This window comes from Ixodes scapularis, unplaced genomic scaffold (assembly GCF_016920785.2).
Source record: "Ixodes scapularis isolate PalLabHiFi unplaced genomic scaffold, ASM1692078v2 PGA_scaffold3__209_contigs__length_174095766, whole genome shotgun sequence".
In the NCBI taxonomy this organism is placed as follows: domain Eukaryota; kingdom Metazoa; phylum Arthropoda; class Arachnida; order Ixodida; family Ixodidae; genus Ixodes; species Ixodes scapularis.
The window spans coordinates 39679298-39694267 of NW_024609868.1; the positions used below are offsets into that span (position 1 = coordinate 39679298).

General features: G+C 42.7%; 1 protein-coding gene across 8 annotated transcripts in view; it reads right to left on the reverse strand.

Annotated features, from left to right (window-relative positions):
• Positions 1-1475: 1475 nt before the first annotated feature.
• LOC8031649 (calcium-activated potassium channel slowpoke) overlaps positions 1476-14970 on the reverse strand; it is a 187180-nt gene continuing 173685 nt past the window's right edge. For all 8 annotated transcript variants that reach the window (XM_040499761.2, XM_040207174.3, XM_040207170.3 and 5 more), the window contains 4 exons: positions 13842-13972; positions 12745-12939; positions 6147-6314; positions 1476-3967 (listed from right to left, as the gene is read on the reverse strand). In XM_040499761.2, coding sequence (XP_040355695.1) covers positions 3887-3967; positions 6147-6314; positions 12745-12939; positions 13842-13972 — 575 coding nt within the window. In that variant the 3' untranslated portion in view covers positions 1476-3886. The remainder of the gene's footprint in view (positions 3968-6146; positions 6315-12744; positions 12940-13841; positions 13973-14970) is intronic.

Here is a 14970-nt window from a genome sequence, read left to right on the forward strand (position 1 = left end):
CTACGAGTCACACCAGAGTTACATGTACGACCGTGGAAGAACCCGTTAGCTAAGGTTAAGAAAAAGAAACGCGGTTGCTAGGCGCAAGAGTCTCGCGAGACGAGGTGGGCTTACTCCGAGAGAAGTTGCAAGACAGCACATGCTCAATCACACCGACGGACACAGGCAGACCAAAAGATGAGTCGATGAACAGTTAAATGCAGATGTTTATTATAATTGCGGAACGAACGCCGTACAGGACGAAGGACTCGGTCTAACAGTTTGGGCCTCGCATTTAAAAAAATACTACGCCTGACCACGGCCAGGGCACGGGAAAACTTGCGCCGATAACCGGGGAAAACCATAGAAAACGAAACAAAAATGGCGGTCAGTCTTTGTTGGTATCTAGGTTTCCAGCGAAAATAGCCTCGCGGCTGCTGCTGCCTGCTGCTGCTCTGTTTGGTGTGTTACATCAGTGTCATCTGTTTTCCAGAAGCTAGCAAAGTTGGGGGTGCTTGCATCTCAAGTTTTCAGAATGGAATGCCACCAAATAATAATTCTGTTTCACTAAAACCTATAAGGTTTATTAGGGACATTGTGGGAAACCTATCTAATTAGCAAATACTTGAGAGAAATTTTTTTTTTCCTCAGGGAATGCTTAGATAATAAAATAGAAAAGATTTCCCATCGTCATATTACGAGCAAGTGAAATGCTAGGTAATTACAACAAACACGAGAGGAGACAGCTTAATGTTTTTCGTTACCTCCCTCAGACTAAATTGCTCATGATTGTTTACTTATGCATTGTTTTGCATGAGCGTATTCAAAATTTCTTAGTCGCAGGAAACCAAAGCAATATTTTAATTTCTGTTCTGAAATATCGGCACAGATTTATAACAATTCACTGTTTTAAAGTGCAAACTGCTTCTTCAAACCAATTTCATCAGCTTTTAGGATTTGTCATCCTACAATTACTATGCTCATTCAAAAACCTACATATTCACTAGCCCTATATGGTAAGGTTAGGCACAAAACAACTTTTCATGAAGCTGTAGAAATGGCATATTTGTCTAATTTGGGCAGGTCTTTGGTAAAAACGGCATGATATGCTTGGACACAGTTATAAGTTGCTGTGAAGAAAGTGGAAAATTAAAAAATGAAGTTAACAAACTTTGATGTACTAGTTATACTGCCCTTTGCCACAGTTTATGTCAAATGAGGCTGCATCTATAGAGATATATAAGGCAATGTTATTCATCCCTTGGATGTCTAGAACTCTCACATTCATGTTTCAAGCCTTGTCCTGAGTTGGTTGAAATACTATTACTAACACTTCTGATTGGCAACAGTAGTAGCAATAGCACTAATGACTTGATAGCGCTCAAGCTTCATGCAGCAGCAGGTAGCAACCTGATTAGTTAAAAGAATGTTAGAAAAGCATTTTTGTCACACCAAGTCAGGTTTAAGTAAGATTAAAAAGGACGTTAAGGAACAAGTTGTAACAAAGCCAGAGTGTTTAATAGTACAGCCCAAGCTAGGGGGAGTAAATAGCAACAACCAAGAGTCAACACCTTTATTAATTAAATATTGGCAAAAAATCTAGCAAATTAACCATGAGTAGAAAGTAACAAATAAAAATAATAACCCTAACTATTTTTGCGGTAAGACTAACACTGTGCAAGAGAGTAGTTCTTTAACATGACTCCCCTTAGCACACGCTTTCAAAACACTCGCGTGAGGTGCCCCATACGCAGGCATGAGCCACACAGAATAAGAAAGTCACACGTCCTATTCGACAAGGAATCGCAACGTGTGTGGATTGTCTAGTGTGTGTGTGTTCACCTCAGTTCAATCCATCTCTCAGCTGCACACTTGGACTAGCTGCAAAACAAGTGGAAAATATTGTGCAACGTGATATCTCAGGATAATAAATATTAAAAAAAAGAAGAGCCCAAATAAATAAAAGCCTGCACACAACAGTGTTATCGTTTTTTTTTAGTAGCAACATCTATTTATTTTTGGAGTAAACATTCTAGCAGCAGTTGTTTCAGAAAACCACCAGCCAAAGGCTCTGCCTCGTAGAGAATGACCCACCATAACTGGGCAGAAGACACACTTAGTTAGACTTTCTCTGCAAACTCTCCTCTCCAAGATCTCTGGTACAGGCGAGTGTTGGCTAACCGAAAGGTTTCTGGCGAAACAACTGCTGCGAGCTTGGCCGACACCACTTGGTCAAACTGGACCCATGTGTCAGGCGTACGTACGTCGCACACGGTGTGCAGACTGCCGAGAGGAGCCCCGCGTGCAGTATTCTCCCGTGGCATACAACCTCTCTGCACAGATGTGACCTTGAGCAGCCCCGCTTCACTTGAGAATGAAAACACGTCAACGGAAAATGTAGTAAGGCTTTGTGGATAGAAAAAACCATGTCACATTCAACAAGTACACTGCCGCGTTCATACTCTTGCCTCGCATGGCGCCTGCACAACTTGGCAGCCTTAGTCCCCCCTCACGTAATATGTACAAGTCTATACACACGTGTTGCTCAGTCTTCTGCATTTTAAACCCTACCTCGCTCACTTTACAACACTACTGTACAGCCAGTGCTTCCACATGGAAACAGTGTTACTAAACTGACGCAACAATCTTTGAATTGTACATAAAATATGAAGCCTTTCGTACAAAGAGCACAGAGACAGAGCCGTGCCAGGACGTATGTCGTATGTACAAGCATTCAACGAAAAAACAGTCGTTTCCTCTGTCGTATTGCAAAGTGTCGGGGAAAAGAGAGAGAGAGAGAGAAAGAGAGACACAGAGTGAGTTTCTTTTTCGGTCAAGACGAAGATGCCGGGACGTCGGCCTCTGTCTTCGTCTCAGCGTGCCTCGCTGCAGAAGCAGTGCCGGCATTCACTTTGCAAGTTTTCCGGGAGATTTTCTTTTTCTTCAGAGTTTACGAAATACCGTGTAGCAACCTCAACAGACGACCCTTATTTAGTTTCCTCCTGCAATTGTTCCTTTTGTTTGGCATCAATCGTGACGCGTGCACACACTGCGTGCTTAGAGTCTTGGCTCCCTGAATTGAGAATTGGTTACGCCTGCTTAGCCTGCTAAGATACTTTGAAAAGACCTGTCACCCTCCACTGCCCAAAGCAGTGGATGAGGAAACAGTGAGTTGAAGCAGCTGCTGCAGTTGTCTAGGTTGCCTATCACCTCAATGGTCCGCAATATTCTCCTAAATGTCTGGGAATTTTAAAGATGGAAGAAAGGTTCAGAAAAGGGGCTTCTCTTTGTTTGGATACAGGAGCGTGGCGGAATCCAAACTATCACTTTTACAGCTCCAAGGAACTTCCGGGCATTAGAGTAAGGTCCTCTTAACAGGAAGCAAAACACAAAAATATGGTATGATTAGTCCCGAAACAATTTAGGTCGGAGTCGCAGGTAATTTTTGTTATCAAGAAAGGGTGGTGTGCACGACTGTGCATCGACAGAGTCCCCTAAGCCTTTCGTTGTCTCAAAGTTGACCTCTACAAGAAAAGACCTACGGCGTAATTGCGAACCAAGCTACAAGGCCACTTTTGCACGTCTTTCTTGGATTTTGGTGAAGGGTAAAGAAAGGTCTTAGGCCTAAACAGAAAAAAAATCTGCAACCAGACTCGGAAAAAAGAACCACTCTAAAGTTAAAAGCCCCCAGTTCGAGATCTCCGCACCGGGTGCAGAAAAGGCGCCCTCGAGGATATGTGCGAGCCCTTGCTTCCAAACACAATTTGGGGTGTGGCGTACGCTCAATTTTGAATGGTCCAGTTGCACATTGTGGAAGGGAAGGTGAACTCAAGCAGCAGGTTTGTGGCATATCATTTGCTTAGATGAAGGAATAAGGCCCGTCAGTCAAAGCGCTACACAGCAGGAGTCAAGAGTTGTCGTCCTTGGGCTCCTCCCCCCGGTTGGGCTTGTACTCCAGACCGGGGTCAAACTGCAGCAGGACAAACACCTGCAAAGAGTTAACAGATGGCTGCCACTCGGCTTTTGCCAAAGCTCTGCATGGTGCAGATGCCAGAAGCCTTCATGCAGTGCACTGCGAAACGTCTCTTTTACTCATTACAGTGCCAAATTTATACTGTTGCCATGGCAGACGACTCCCTTGGGGTTAAAAAATATTACAATGAGTAGTCAAATTTTGATTAAAAGAACTTGGAAGCAGTTTGGTAGAGCTACTACTTCTAAGTTGTTCTCAAGTTCATAAGTTGTTTTCAAAGGTTCCACAGTTCTACGTTTTCCCCAAAACAATTTTTGTACAGAAGATTCCACCGACATGTCTACCATAGATATTAGGAGTGTGCATATAGTCATATTTTTCAATAGTGATACAAACATAGTCCTTTTCGGTTCATCATCTGATGTGAATAGTGATTTTTTTCAAAGTTACGAATATTTTTGTTTTAATAATTTTCAAGCACACCATCGTGCACCTGCAATACATGCCGTAAGATGCCAGTACGCTCTCCTCCTAGGCACGATCATCATCAGCAAAAATGGTTTGTCTCCATTTGCACAGTGTCGTTCCGTCCATCTAGAACTACGCCAAGAGTTACTATGATCTTTCATGCAGAACTGCATTTGCGAGCTTTTGGAAAGCAAAACGTGCTGATGTTTCAAAATATAGATCGCTGACAAGCTGGTAAGGTGCCACTGCACAGCATGAGATAAATAGAACCGGAAGGTTCTTAGAAGAAAAAACCCAGTGGAGTGTGAAAGTTGTTCGGCCACTCCGGCACTGGTTGGTCCAAGTGTCTCGTGTAAGCCGCTATCCTCATGAAACAAACTTGCAGAATGTTTCAATATAAATGTCTATTGGATTTCACCATTCAATTCTAGTCATTTTCAACTAGACTTGTGCTCCTACAATTATTTCTAGGAAACAGTGTGGGAAACACACTGTAGTCTTCTAGACAGGTCACTCTTCTTTATAAAATGTCTGCCCACTATTCAAAAACAATTTTAGAATTATTTGATTCATACTGAACTTGGTGCCACCCCTATTCATTTTGTACTCAATTTGTCACTATTTGCATAACCCCAATAATCATGTTTCCAAATTTTCTGCGATGCCCACTCATTATTTTTTACCCAGATTTTCTGACCAATTGCAAAGAAAGATAACGTCGAAAAAAGATTTATAACGATGGACATGTTCCACTGAAAATTATGATGATTTGTGATGCCATCACAATTTAACTAAAAACTCTGGTAATATGTTTTTCAAGATATTGCAGTTAAAAAAGAAGTCTGACCCGGAAAAACATACAACTGATAACGCTCAATCAATTCGCCTGTACTGCACGCAACTAGTGACATGAAGTATAGAGTCACTTCCAGGTCCGCTGACTTGCGACTTCGTCGTGCAAATACTTGCCCAGATTTTCTGCACTACCCCCCTCTTGCCATGGCCTTTCCTCCTCGCAGACCTAAGACATATACTCAGTTCCTTCCGGAGATAAAGATAGGCAGCCAGAATACACCATCAGACGCTTCCCTGCATCAGCTGCTGCTCCTAGCACCACGTGAAAAACAGTGAAGCTCGATGCACACACTGCTGCAATGCTGTGAAGCTTGATGCGAGTTGCGCAGCATGAATACCACGGTGCGGAGGCACATGATTGACACGATAATCATGTGGTCAAATAAAAAGTAGGAGACTGGCTCTCACTTATCAGAGTGGCCACCATCCAACAGTTTTGCAAAGGTTCTCCCGGCGACTTTGTGGCTCATTGCTCGTGCTAACGCGACAGTGTCATCGTCTAGTGAGCTTGAAAACCCTGGTCTAGAAGTTCAGACGATGACGCAACCAGCACGGTCAACGATAGTTTTAGCTAGGGCGACTGAAATCGCTGTAAAATAAATGTTTGTACACATTTCTCTTTAAAAGCGAGGGCTGCAAAATTAAATTAGTAGAACTGGGGAAACCGACAAAAAACGTCCCAACTATCCTAGGTTTCCACACATTCCCCCAAGATGAAACTATAAATTTCCCGACGACTCCAGGTATGTAAAAAAAAGTCCTCAGGATAGGCAATCAGGAGCATCACTGAGTAGCCTGCAGACGGCCAAAATAAGAACAAGGAACTGTGCCGAGGAGAGAGAGAGAGATATAGCGGGAAGGATGTTCTTACCATGTCCGTCGGAAGCAGGGTGAAATCCGCTGGAGGGTTGGTGATGACGTACCGTTTCGAAGACGCCTCTCCTGAGGAACTGGTATCGCGGAACCTGTACAACCCCACGCAGAGCATGCCATAGCTGCGCAGGGCTGCCACAAACAGGTCGCCATACTTCCCACCCTCCTGCACAAAGAGGAGACAGAAAGAAGCACAGTCAGTGGTCCTTGCAAGCATGACATGCATTTCTCTCATACTACACTGTAGGCATAAAGTACAGCAGTAAACAAGAGTTTTATATTTGGGTGGCTGACCTTATGAATTTATGTTCCAACAGAGTGCCCCTAAATTCTGACTCAGAAAATGCAAGTTGATGCTTCCCTCGCTGCATGCTCAAGATCCACTGGCTTTGATTAGTATATTGCAGTGTTGTAGGTATTATGGAAAAAAAGCAACAAAATATGTTACTCGTTACTTGCCAATAAAAGAAACATGTTGCCGATTTATGTTACCGTATCTAAAAAAAAAAAGTATCACCAATTACCAATAAAAAGTAACACACATTACTTTCGCGTTACCTGCCACTGATGGCGACAGCGTTCAACACTGGGACAAAGGGTGAGGGCAATCGGGTTCTTCTAAAGTGGGAGTGTTTGGATGAAGAAAAGAGAGACAAAATTTTGAAGTTAAGTGGGGTGAGAGCAAGAATTCATATAATTTGAAGCCTAGAAACCTGAAGAAAATTGAAGTCTAATGTTTTTCAAGTCTTGGGAAGAAGATGAAACGTGTAACATACCTTAGTTACTTGTTGCTCGAAATAAGTACCGTAACATAAGTATGTTTTCTGTTACTGTTTTGAAAATGTAACAAGTATAGAAAAAAGTGATGCATTGCCAGTAGCGCCATTACTTGTAATGCTTTATCGCCAACACTGGTATTTTGCGCAAAAAAAGTAGCGAGCCAAGAAATGCTCTCGGGGTAGCACCCTCTTGCACAAGACATTGACCTGAGCAAGATGTTCTTGTTGCTCCTCTTGGACAGCAATCTTCTTGCATAAGTTTAAATGTAGATGCTGGTTCAGCTTACATGAGGCTTCCAGCAACGCACACTGTTTCTACAGTCAACATCAATGTTTCTGCACGACACAGGAAAGGCTAAAAGTACAAGATGTGTGTGCACCACCAAACAAAGCTAAAATCTTCAATGTAAAAATAAAAGCAGGTCGTGTGTCATGTGCGTGATCAGTTATGAGCAAAAATTCAAGGATATGGTCCGGAGGTGGACAGAAGACCAGTGAGTGTGGCAGTTGACAACATTCTCCTCCCCAGAGGAATCCAGGAATACGATAACATTTTAAATGACCATGGAAGCAATAAACACCCGTCTGTCAGCAAAAATAAATTACAGCTTCCCAAACAACATCACTTAGAGAACAAACAATTGCTAACTAATTCCAAGCAGAACTCTCAAAAATATCTTACTGAATTAATATGCTTTGCCTAGTGATCAATGAGTAACGTGCCCATTAGTTCCAGTATCATCACAACAAACACCCACTTTTAAGCTCACTAAGCATCTGACCATTCTAATAAATATAATTTTGTAGAGTTAAATGAGTATGTACGGAGGAAATAAAACTTAAGGAAACCAGAATGGTCGCCTTAAGCGCCGTTCACACGCTTGCAACTGAGTACGATCGAGAGAGAGAAGACCGGTTTTTGAGCCTCATGAGAAGGCGGAGGACCGCATGCGCTGCTGCGGAGCTGGTTGTACGCCGTCGTAAGAGGCTTAAAAACCGGTCTTGTCTCCCTCGGTCGTACTCGGCTGCAAGTGTGTGAATGGCGCTCTACTCGTTGTATGAGCTAAAACAAAAAGAATAAAATGTTGGGGTTAGACTTTGACTGGCAAACATAGATGATAATAGTGCACTGCATTCTAATAATGTGAAGAAACCAGTTCAGCTGATACTTGGAATATCAGGCTCAATCCAATCACTTATAACTTCTCTGCAGAGACGTGCAAACGGCCAAACCTTTAGCATATTGATTCAAATACTGGTTTATTTGATTCAACCTCCTAATTTCAAAAGTTGTAATGATGGAAAGTTATAGCTCCATTGAGTGTGCTTTCTTCGAGGAAGAGGGGCAACTTTCCTGGAATTTGAAAGTGCACAAATAAAAATATGTTTTGTGCAAATACATTTTGCATTATAATTATAATGCAATTAAATGCAAAGGTGCAAGCGAGCTGGACAAGAATGACGAAATTAATCCCTGGAGAAGGGGAACAAGAGGGACAAAGGACAAACATAAATCTCCAAACACAGCTAGGTGACTGGTGAGCGACCGAAAAAATCCGCCTGGTCCGGGTATCGAACCCGGGACCTCTCCATTACAAGTAGAGCGCTCGTGGAACGAAAGAGTAGGTCCACTCCTTCAGAAGTGCAACGATCAATCTCCTTCGACATAAACCGCCTGTCACACCACTACCTGTAAAAAGAGTAGAGCGGTACCTAAAGGAGTATTCCCTAGCACTCATGCCTGCTGACAAAGAAGGAGGTTTTGTCCTTATGCGCAAAAATACATTCAGCCAAAAGGCAAAAGCAGCAATTGAAACCGTCTTCAACAATCATGACGAGATAGCATTAGGCAAGGTAAAACAAGCCGCAAGGCACTTTTGCCAATCGCTTGACCTCAAAAAACTTTGTTCCCACATTGACCGCAGCAAAACGTTATCCTTAGAAGTATTTTTTAGTGCAAAAACCCACAAGCCTGACTGCCCCCTAAAGGCCCGTTCACACCCTTGCGACTGCTTGCGACCTCTTAAACCTGGGTTCCTTAAAACTTCTTAAACCAGAGAACACACTGGCGCCATCTATTGGGAAGCAGTGTAAACTCGGCGGTCCGGCATATTTTTTTTTATTTCTCGCGCAATATCCTTTCTTTTTTGGCTCGAAAATCTTTTGTCAATGTTATAAACGAGCCTTTCTATGGGTATTACGCACATTTGACCTCGGAAATCCCGCAAAACCTTCGCTTTTGTGAAATGCAGTTCTAGGGTCACCGCATAGATGGCGCCACAATGTCAGTGTGTTCCCTCATTCTAGAAACATTTAAGAAGTTGTAAGAGATCTCGTCTCTCTCAGTCGCACTCGGTCGCAAGAGTGTGAACGGGCCTTGAGAGTCATTGTTTCAGAGCGGGGAACATGGCAAAAATCAGTTGCCTTATTCCTTCAAGACAGACTAAATCTTTTAATCGTAGACGACCCCTACCTAATCCGAAGTTCCTTCAAGTCTTCAACTTCCTAGAAACGAAAACACCAAGAGATGCAAGCTTTTTCAATTGACATTAAGGACCTTTACTATGCATTGCCCCAAGACCGTCTCTTAACAAGTATTGAAGACAGCATTGACACCTTTGGTGCTATTGCATTTCAGAATACCTCAGGCATGCCCCACAATAAGTTTTTGGAATTGCTTAACATCTATTTTAAACCCACCTTTGCTGCCTGGGATGGACACACTTACTTGCAAAAGAGAGGAGTGTGCGTAGGTTCGTGTATTGCACCTGTACTCAGCGACCTATATCTCGCACATATCAATAGGATTCTACAACAGAGGTTAGATGGCACAAAAGTAGTATGCGTGTTTAGATACATGGACGATTTTTTAATTTTTTTAGCCACCGATGAAAACAATTGTTCAAGCTCGGTGGACAACGTCCTCTCGGCATTTAAAGACTGCATGAGTCCCCTAGAAATCACCCACGAGTTGCCGGTTGAAGGATCCCTAAGATTCTTGGATCTCCGACTGGTGGTGCTACCTCACCACGTCTGCTGGTCCTATGAACCCAGGGGTAAAAAACCACTCCTCCCTTTCAACTCCGCGCACTCAAAACTCGTGAAAAGAGGCATAGTGCGGTCATGCCTTAAGAGCTCTATCGCTAAGTCATGCTCGCATTCCATACAAAAGAGTTTCGACGGGCAAATTGCAAGACTGAAGTCAGCAGGGTACCCTCTGTTCTTATTGGTTTCAGTGGTCGAAACTCTTCTTAAAGAAATCAAGCCAGAGAACTGTGTCAAACAAACACACAGAGACAGGACAAGAAGACCAGTCATCGTCCCTTACATCCACAATTTTTCCCACGGCCTCAAGAAAACAGCGAACAGAGTCAATGTGGACATCATGTTTTCAGCACCCACCAAACTGTCCAGTTTTGGCAAAAACGTCACCACACCCTTAAATCCCGCAATCTGCTGCTCCAAGAAGCATAGGACCAACTTTGTGCCTTGCGTTGAGGGGGTTGGTCTATTCATTCCCCCTTTCATGGGGAAGACAATACGTTGGACAAACTGGGCGATGTTTAAATGACCGCTTTCGAGAACACTCCAACAACATTGTAAACGCTAACTCTGGCCACTTGGGGATACACTGTCGGGATTGTGGGTGTGTCGCGCACTTCAACAACAGCACCGTGTTGGGCATAAGTGTAAACCAATTAACAAGGGAAATCATCGAAGCCGACAATATCATACGACTAGAGGACAAATGTGTTAGTACGCCATCGATAACATTATCACGAAGAGAGATTATTTAGCCACGAATTAGCCTAAGCGTTAGACAGGAATTTTTACTCTTATGTCGTCTTTTTCTGTTTGCAAATCGTCAAAAATCTGAAGAAGTAGAAGCCGAAGTAACGAAATACAAAGTTGTTAGTGAGCGCTGTGTGAAAGGAGTGTTCTTTGGGTGTGTGAATGCTTGAATGACAGTTTTTTGAGTGCGCTAAACGTCGACAAACATAAACAACCAACTCGCCCAATCTCAAGTTCTCACAGTAATGGAGAGGTCCCGGGTTCGATACCCGGACCAGGCGGATTTTTTCGGTCGCTCACCAGTCACCTAGCTGGAGTTGGAGATTTATGTTCGTCCTTTGTCCCTCTTGTTCCCCTTCTCCAGAGATTAATTTCGTTACATTTTGCAGAAATGTGATTTTTCCTCTATTTTGTTTTCAGATATTACATTTTTACTTCACATTAAAACAATATTCTTGAGCTGGCACAACTGCAACAGTAAGAAATAACACACTAGATACCAACCACTAATGAGAACTAGTACCTCTTGGATAGAATTGGTCATAGCGCTGGATTTTCTGTCACCCACCGGAAATCAAACCAGATGCGGGTGCTGGGTTAGCATTCGTTTGGAATTTAATCATTGCTCAATCAGTATACAGCCCTGCATATCCGCAGACTACCTGTGGATCATCCGTGGCTATCCACAGCCAACTGGGGGACGCAGATAAAAGTTAACCAGATTTGACGGATTACATGATGACCAGATGCAGATATCTGCAGGTCTGTATCTACATTTTTACTGAGGTAGCCCATAAACATGTGCCATGGCAGAGTGTAAAGTGAATTAAGCGAGTGACACTATGAGGTCATCGAATGTTTTGCGAGAGCAAATTATTCTTTTAGAAAAAAGGTGTCAATCGAGGAGAAAATTTCTCTTCGTTCCAAGAAAGACCTGATTTTCATCAAAGACTGCTTTAGAGCATTCTATCTAGCCAAAAATGCTGTCCCTAACAAAAAGTAAAAAATGCAGGGGAATTAATTGTCTTGGGAAAGTGTGTTCTTGTTTAGCAGGGAAAAAGCGGCAAAACATTCTTTGGGCAAAGAAAACCCAAAACGTATCAGCCACAAGTAAGCAGAAGAAGCCTCCTTTATGTGGCGTGCATGCGTGTGTTTTTCTTCTTCTAGACAGCTGGCAAGTTGTTGCAAAGTATGTGGTTTAGAGCACGTAGCAGCGGGTTTGTGTTTAAAACTAGAACCAATATGAGGTTTTGCCATTATTGAATATTGTAATATTTTCCCAGTGGTGTACTTGCGTCTTACCGTGTACCATATACGAGTACTACTCTGCTGCAGTGAATGGTCACCTTTCCTCTCCCACTTTTTTACTGTATGACCTAAATAAAATGACACTACGTAATTAGTCTGTCCTCTATCAGTTTTCATTGCCAGAAAATACACATCTGGTCAAAACAAATGCACTAAGCAAAAAGAAAAAAAGAATTAATTTAATTTCTTTTTTAGCATATCAATTCTGGGCAGAGCATTGCAGACTCCCAGGATCATCTCAAAACGGTGATCATCCTTCCAGTGACGCAAAATGTCTCTGGAAAGATGATAGCTTACAATACAATTCGGATAAAACAGAATACAATAAAATGACTTTGACCGTATTCTGACTCACAGTTCTTTGTACAAAGATAAGCAAATGGCTTATAAAGTACCATTCAGACGCTTATTGTTTTTCATTCATGTTCGATTTCACAATGTAAAACGAATGCGCAGATTGCGAGTCAAATGCGGTTGCAGATCGGATTCGGATGATCAAACTGTTATCCGTGCAGGGCTCTATGAATCGGTGGGAGAAAAATTAGTGCCAACCAAGTGTTGACGCAGCGCTCGTGTCCAAACAATGTCCTGCACAGACATTTTGTAGGCGACATGGAAAATCCATCACTACTACAGCTTTGCTCTACAGGAGGCGTTGGGAGAGTTTGCCCTGCGTGACGGCAGTGAAAGAAAGAGAGGAGGAGAAAGGAGACCCACCCCGAATTGAGCCAGTGGGCCGTCGTAGAGCGAGATCTGCCCGACCCTGCACCTGTCCCTGTTGGCCAAGGACTCGGGAGTGCTGTAGCCTCCGCGTAGACCCGCCCCCTCGGCCAGGATGAGCTCCAGCTCAGGGGTTGCGCCACCCGTAATTAACGACCGGATCAACGTCAGTGCATTCGCATTGAAGTACGTCTGCACACAAGAGAGAGGGAAAGAGGGACACACCTACATGTAGGAACCTCACACCCAAGCAAGCATCGGGGACGAAGGAGAAGCCGGCTTTGCTACTTCCATTATCAGTAGGTTAAGGATGCTCAAAACATAGGAAGCAGTTTGTGATGAATCGATCTGTACCAACTAGCACTTCTTTCAGTGATTACAAACTTAGCTGTGAACAATGTATCTTTCTGGTAATTGTTCCATCATATCCATTATGGCATGCACTTGGCGAATGCCGCCATTTGACAACTTTCTGGAGTGACAAACAAAGCAGTCTTTAGGATATGTCTCATACCATGCTGCCAACCACAGGTCGGTGCTTTTGAATGTTATTCGATGTATCAAGAAGGAATGGCTTGTATTATAGTGTTACAGAGCAATTTAAATGAGTGGTTAAGCTGTGATTTACAACCAACCAAACCAACCATATACACACAAGCCCTTCAAAGGGCTTGTGTGTATATGGAGGTTAGAAGATGATTGGTGGCAAAACTGAATCCACGAATATGGAAGATGAAATGTATAGGGTGTCCAGAATTTATCATGGCTTATTGGAGTAAGTTCAGCATGAAAAAATTTGGGAAAAGCAGAATACTAATGCTGGAGAAAGTGATTGGACTGATCAAGCAGTCTTGAGCACATCCATTAAGCAGCATGAGTAATATCAAAAGAACACTGTGCAAACCCCTTCACCATCCTGGCTTTGCTACAAGGTGTGGCTGTACCATGGGAAAGCCCAACTGACAAGCACACTGTAATTACGAATAAAAAAATTACCTCTACTACAAAGCTCGTTTTTACTCGGGTCATCTTCAACATGTGCTTCAGCGATAATAGGCTGCCGTAAGAGAGGCAATATGAGTCGTGATACTCACAGTGCTCATTAATGAATCGAGCACGCTGACAGCAAAAGCAGTACCGCAGGCAAAAGGTTGCGTCAGGTAGAGCTCCGTATCTGGATCGTCGTCGTCATCCTGGTCCAGAAACTGCACATTTGTGTCATTCACTGCAGAAGAGAAAGAACAAAGAGTTGCTGAAATTGTTGCAAAGATTGTCATTGAATGTGATAGCATATTGCACCATGTTGTAATGTATAAATGTTTCTTCCTTAATTTCACTTAGAAATTCTAGGAACATTTTTTCGAAACATCTATAAGATCTTCTGTTCAGGGTTGTGTGACTATTCCAATTTACAAATAGTAGTTTCTAATATTATGCTATTCGGTATTCGCTTCGAGAGGAACTGCGGTATTCATACTTTTCTAAGTGTTGGTCGAGGTGGGTTAGCGCTTCTCACTGAGCACTTGTGCACTGCAAAGAAGCAATGCCTGCAGAGCTCGTGGGTATCGCTTCCCTGCATTACACAGTTGCTCGCTGACAAGCGCACTCAGCGGGGCTAACCGGCCATGATTATACAAGAGTATACGTTAGGCAGTGATGTCTTGACAATTTGTGCTCATCATTCATGCTTGTTTTGTTTTTTTCTTGTTGTCATGCTTGAAGTTAAAGAAAGGATATTTGCCCATAGCAAGCAAATTAGGATAGCTGTGACAAATTCATTATTTACGTGCCACAAAATACTGACTTCACAGCACACAAGTAGCACACACACTAGTATTCAGGACAAAACACTACATAAACACTGCACTGATTCAGTGCTGGTGTGTATGCTGTGTTCTGTCCTGAATACTAGTGTGTGTGCTATTTGCACGCTGTGAAATCGGTAACATGTTAAACCAACTTGCCCAAGCTGCAGTTTTGACTACATGCCACAGTTTATGAATAAAATTATATGAAAATTAACTGAGCTTAGGAGTAAACAAGCAAAAGATTGGGAACAACCCTCATGAGTTCAACTCAGTTTTTGTTTAAGGATGGTACAGTAGTGAGAGGCTTAGTGAAACTATTCAATATTCTATTTAAAAATATTCGGCCAAAACCTCTATTCTCTTCAAACTCAAAATCCCCTATTCATACACGACTACTTCTGTCACATTTAAAAAC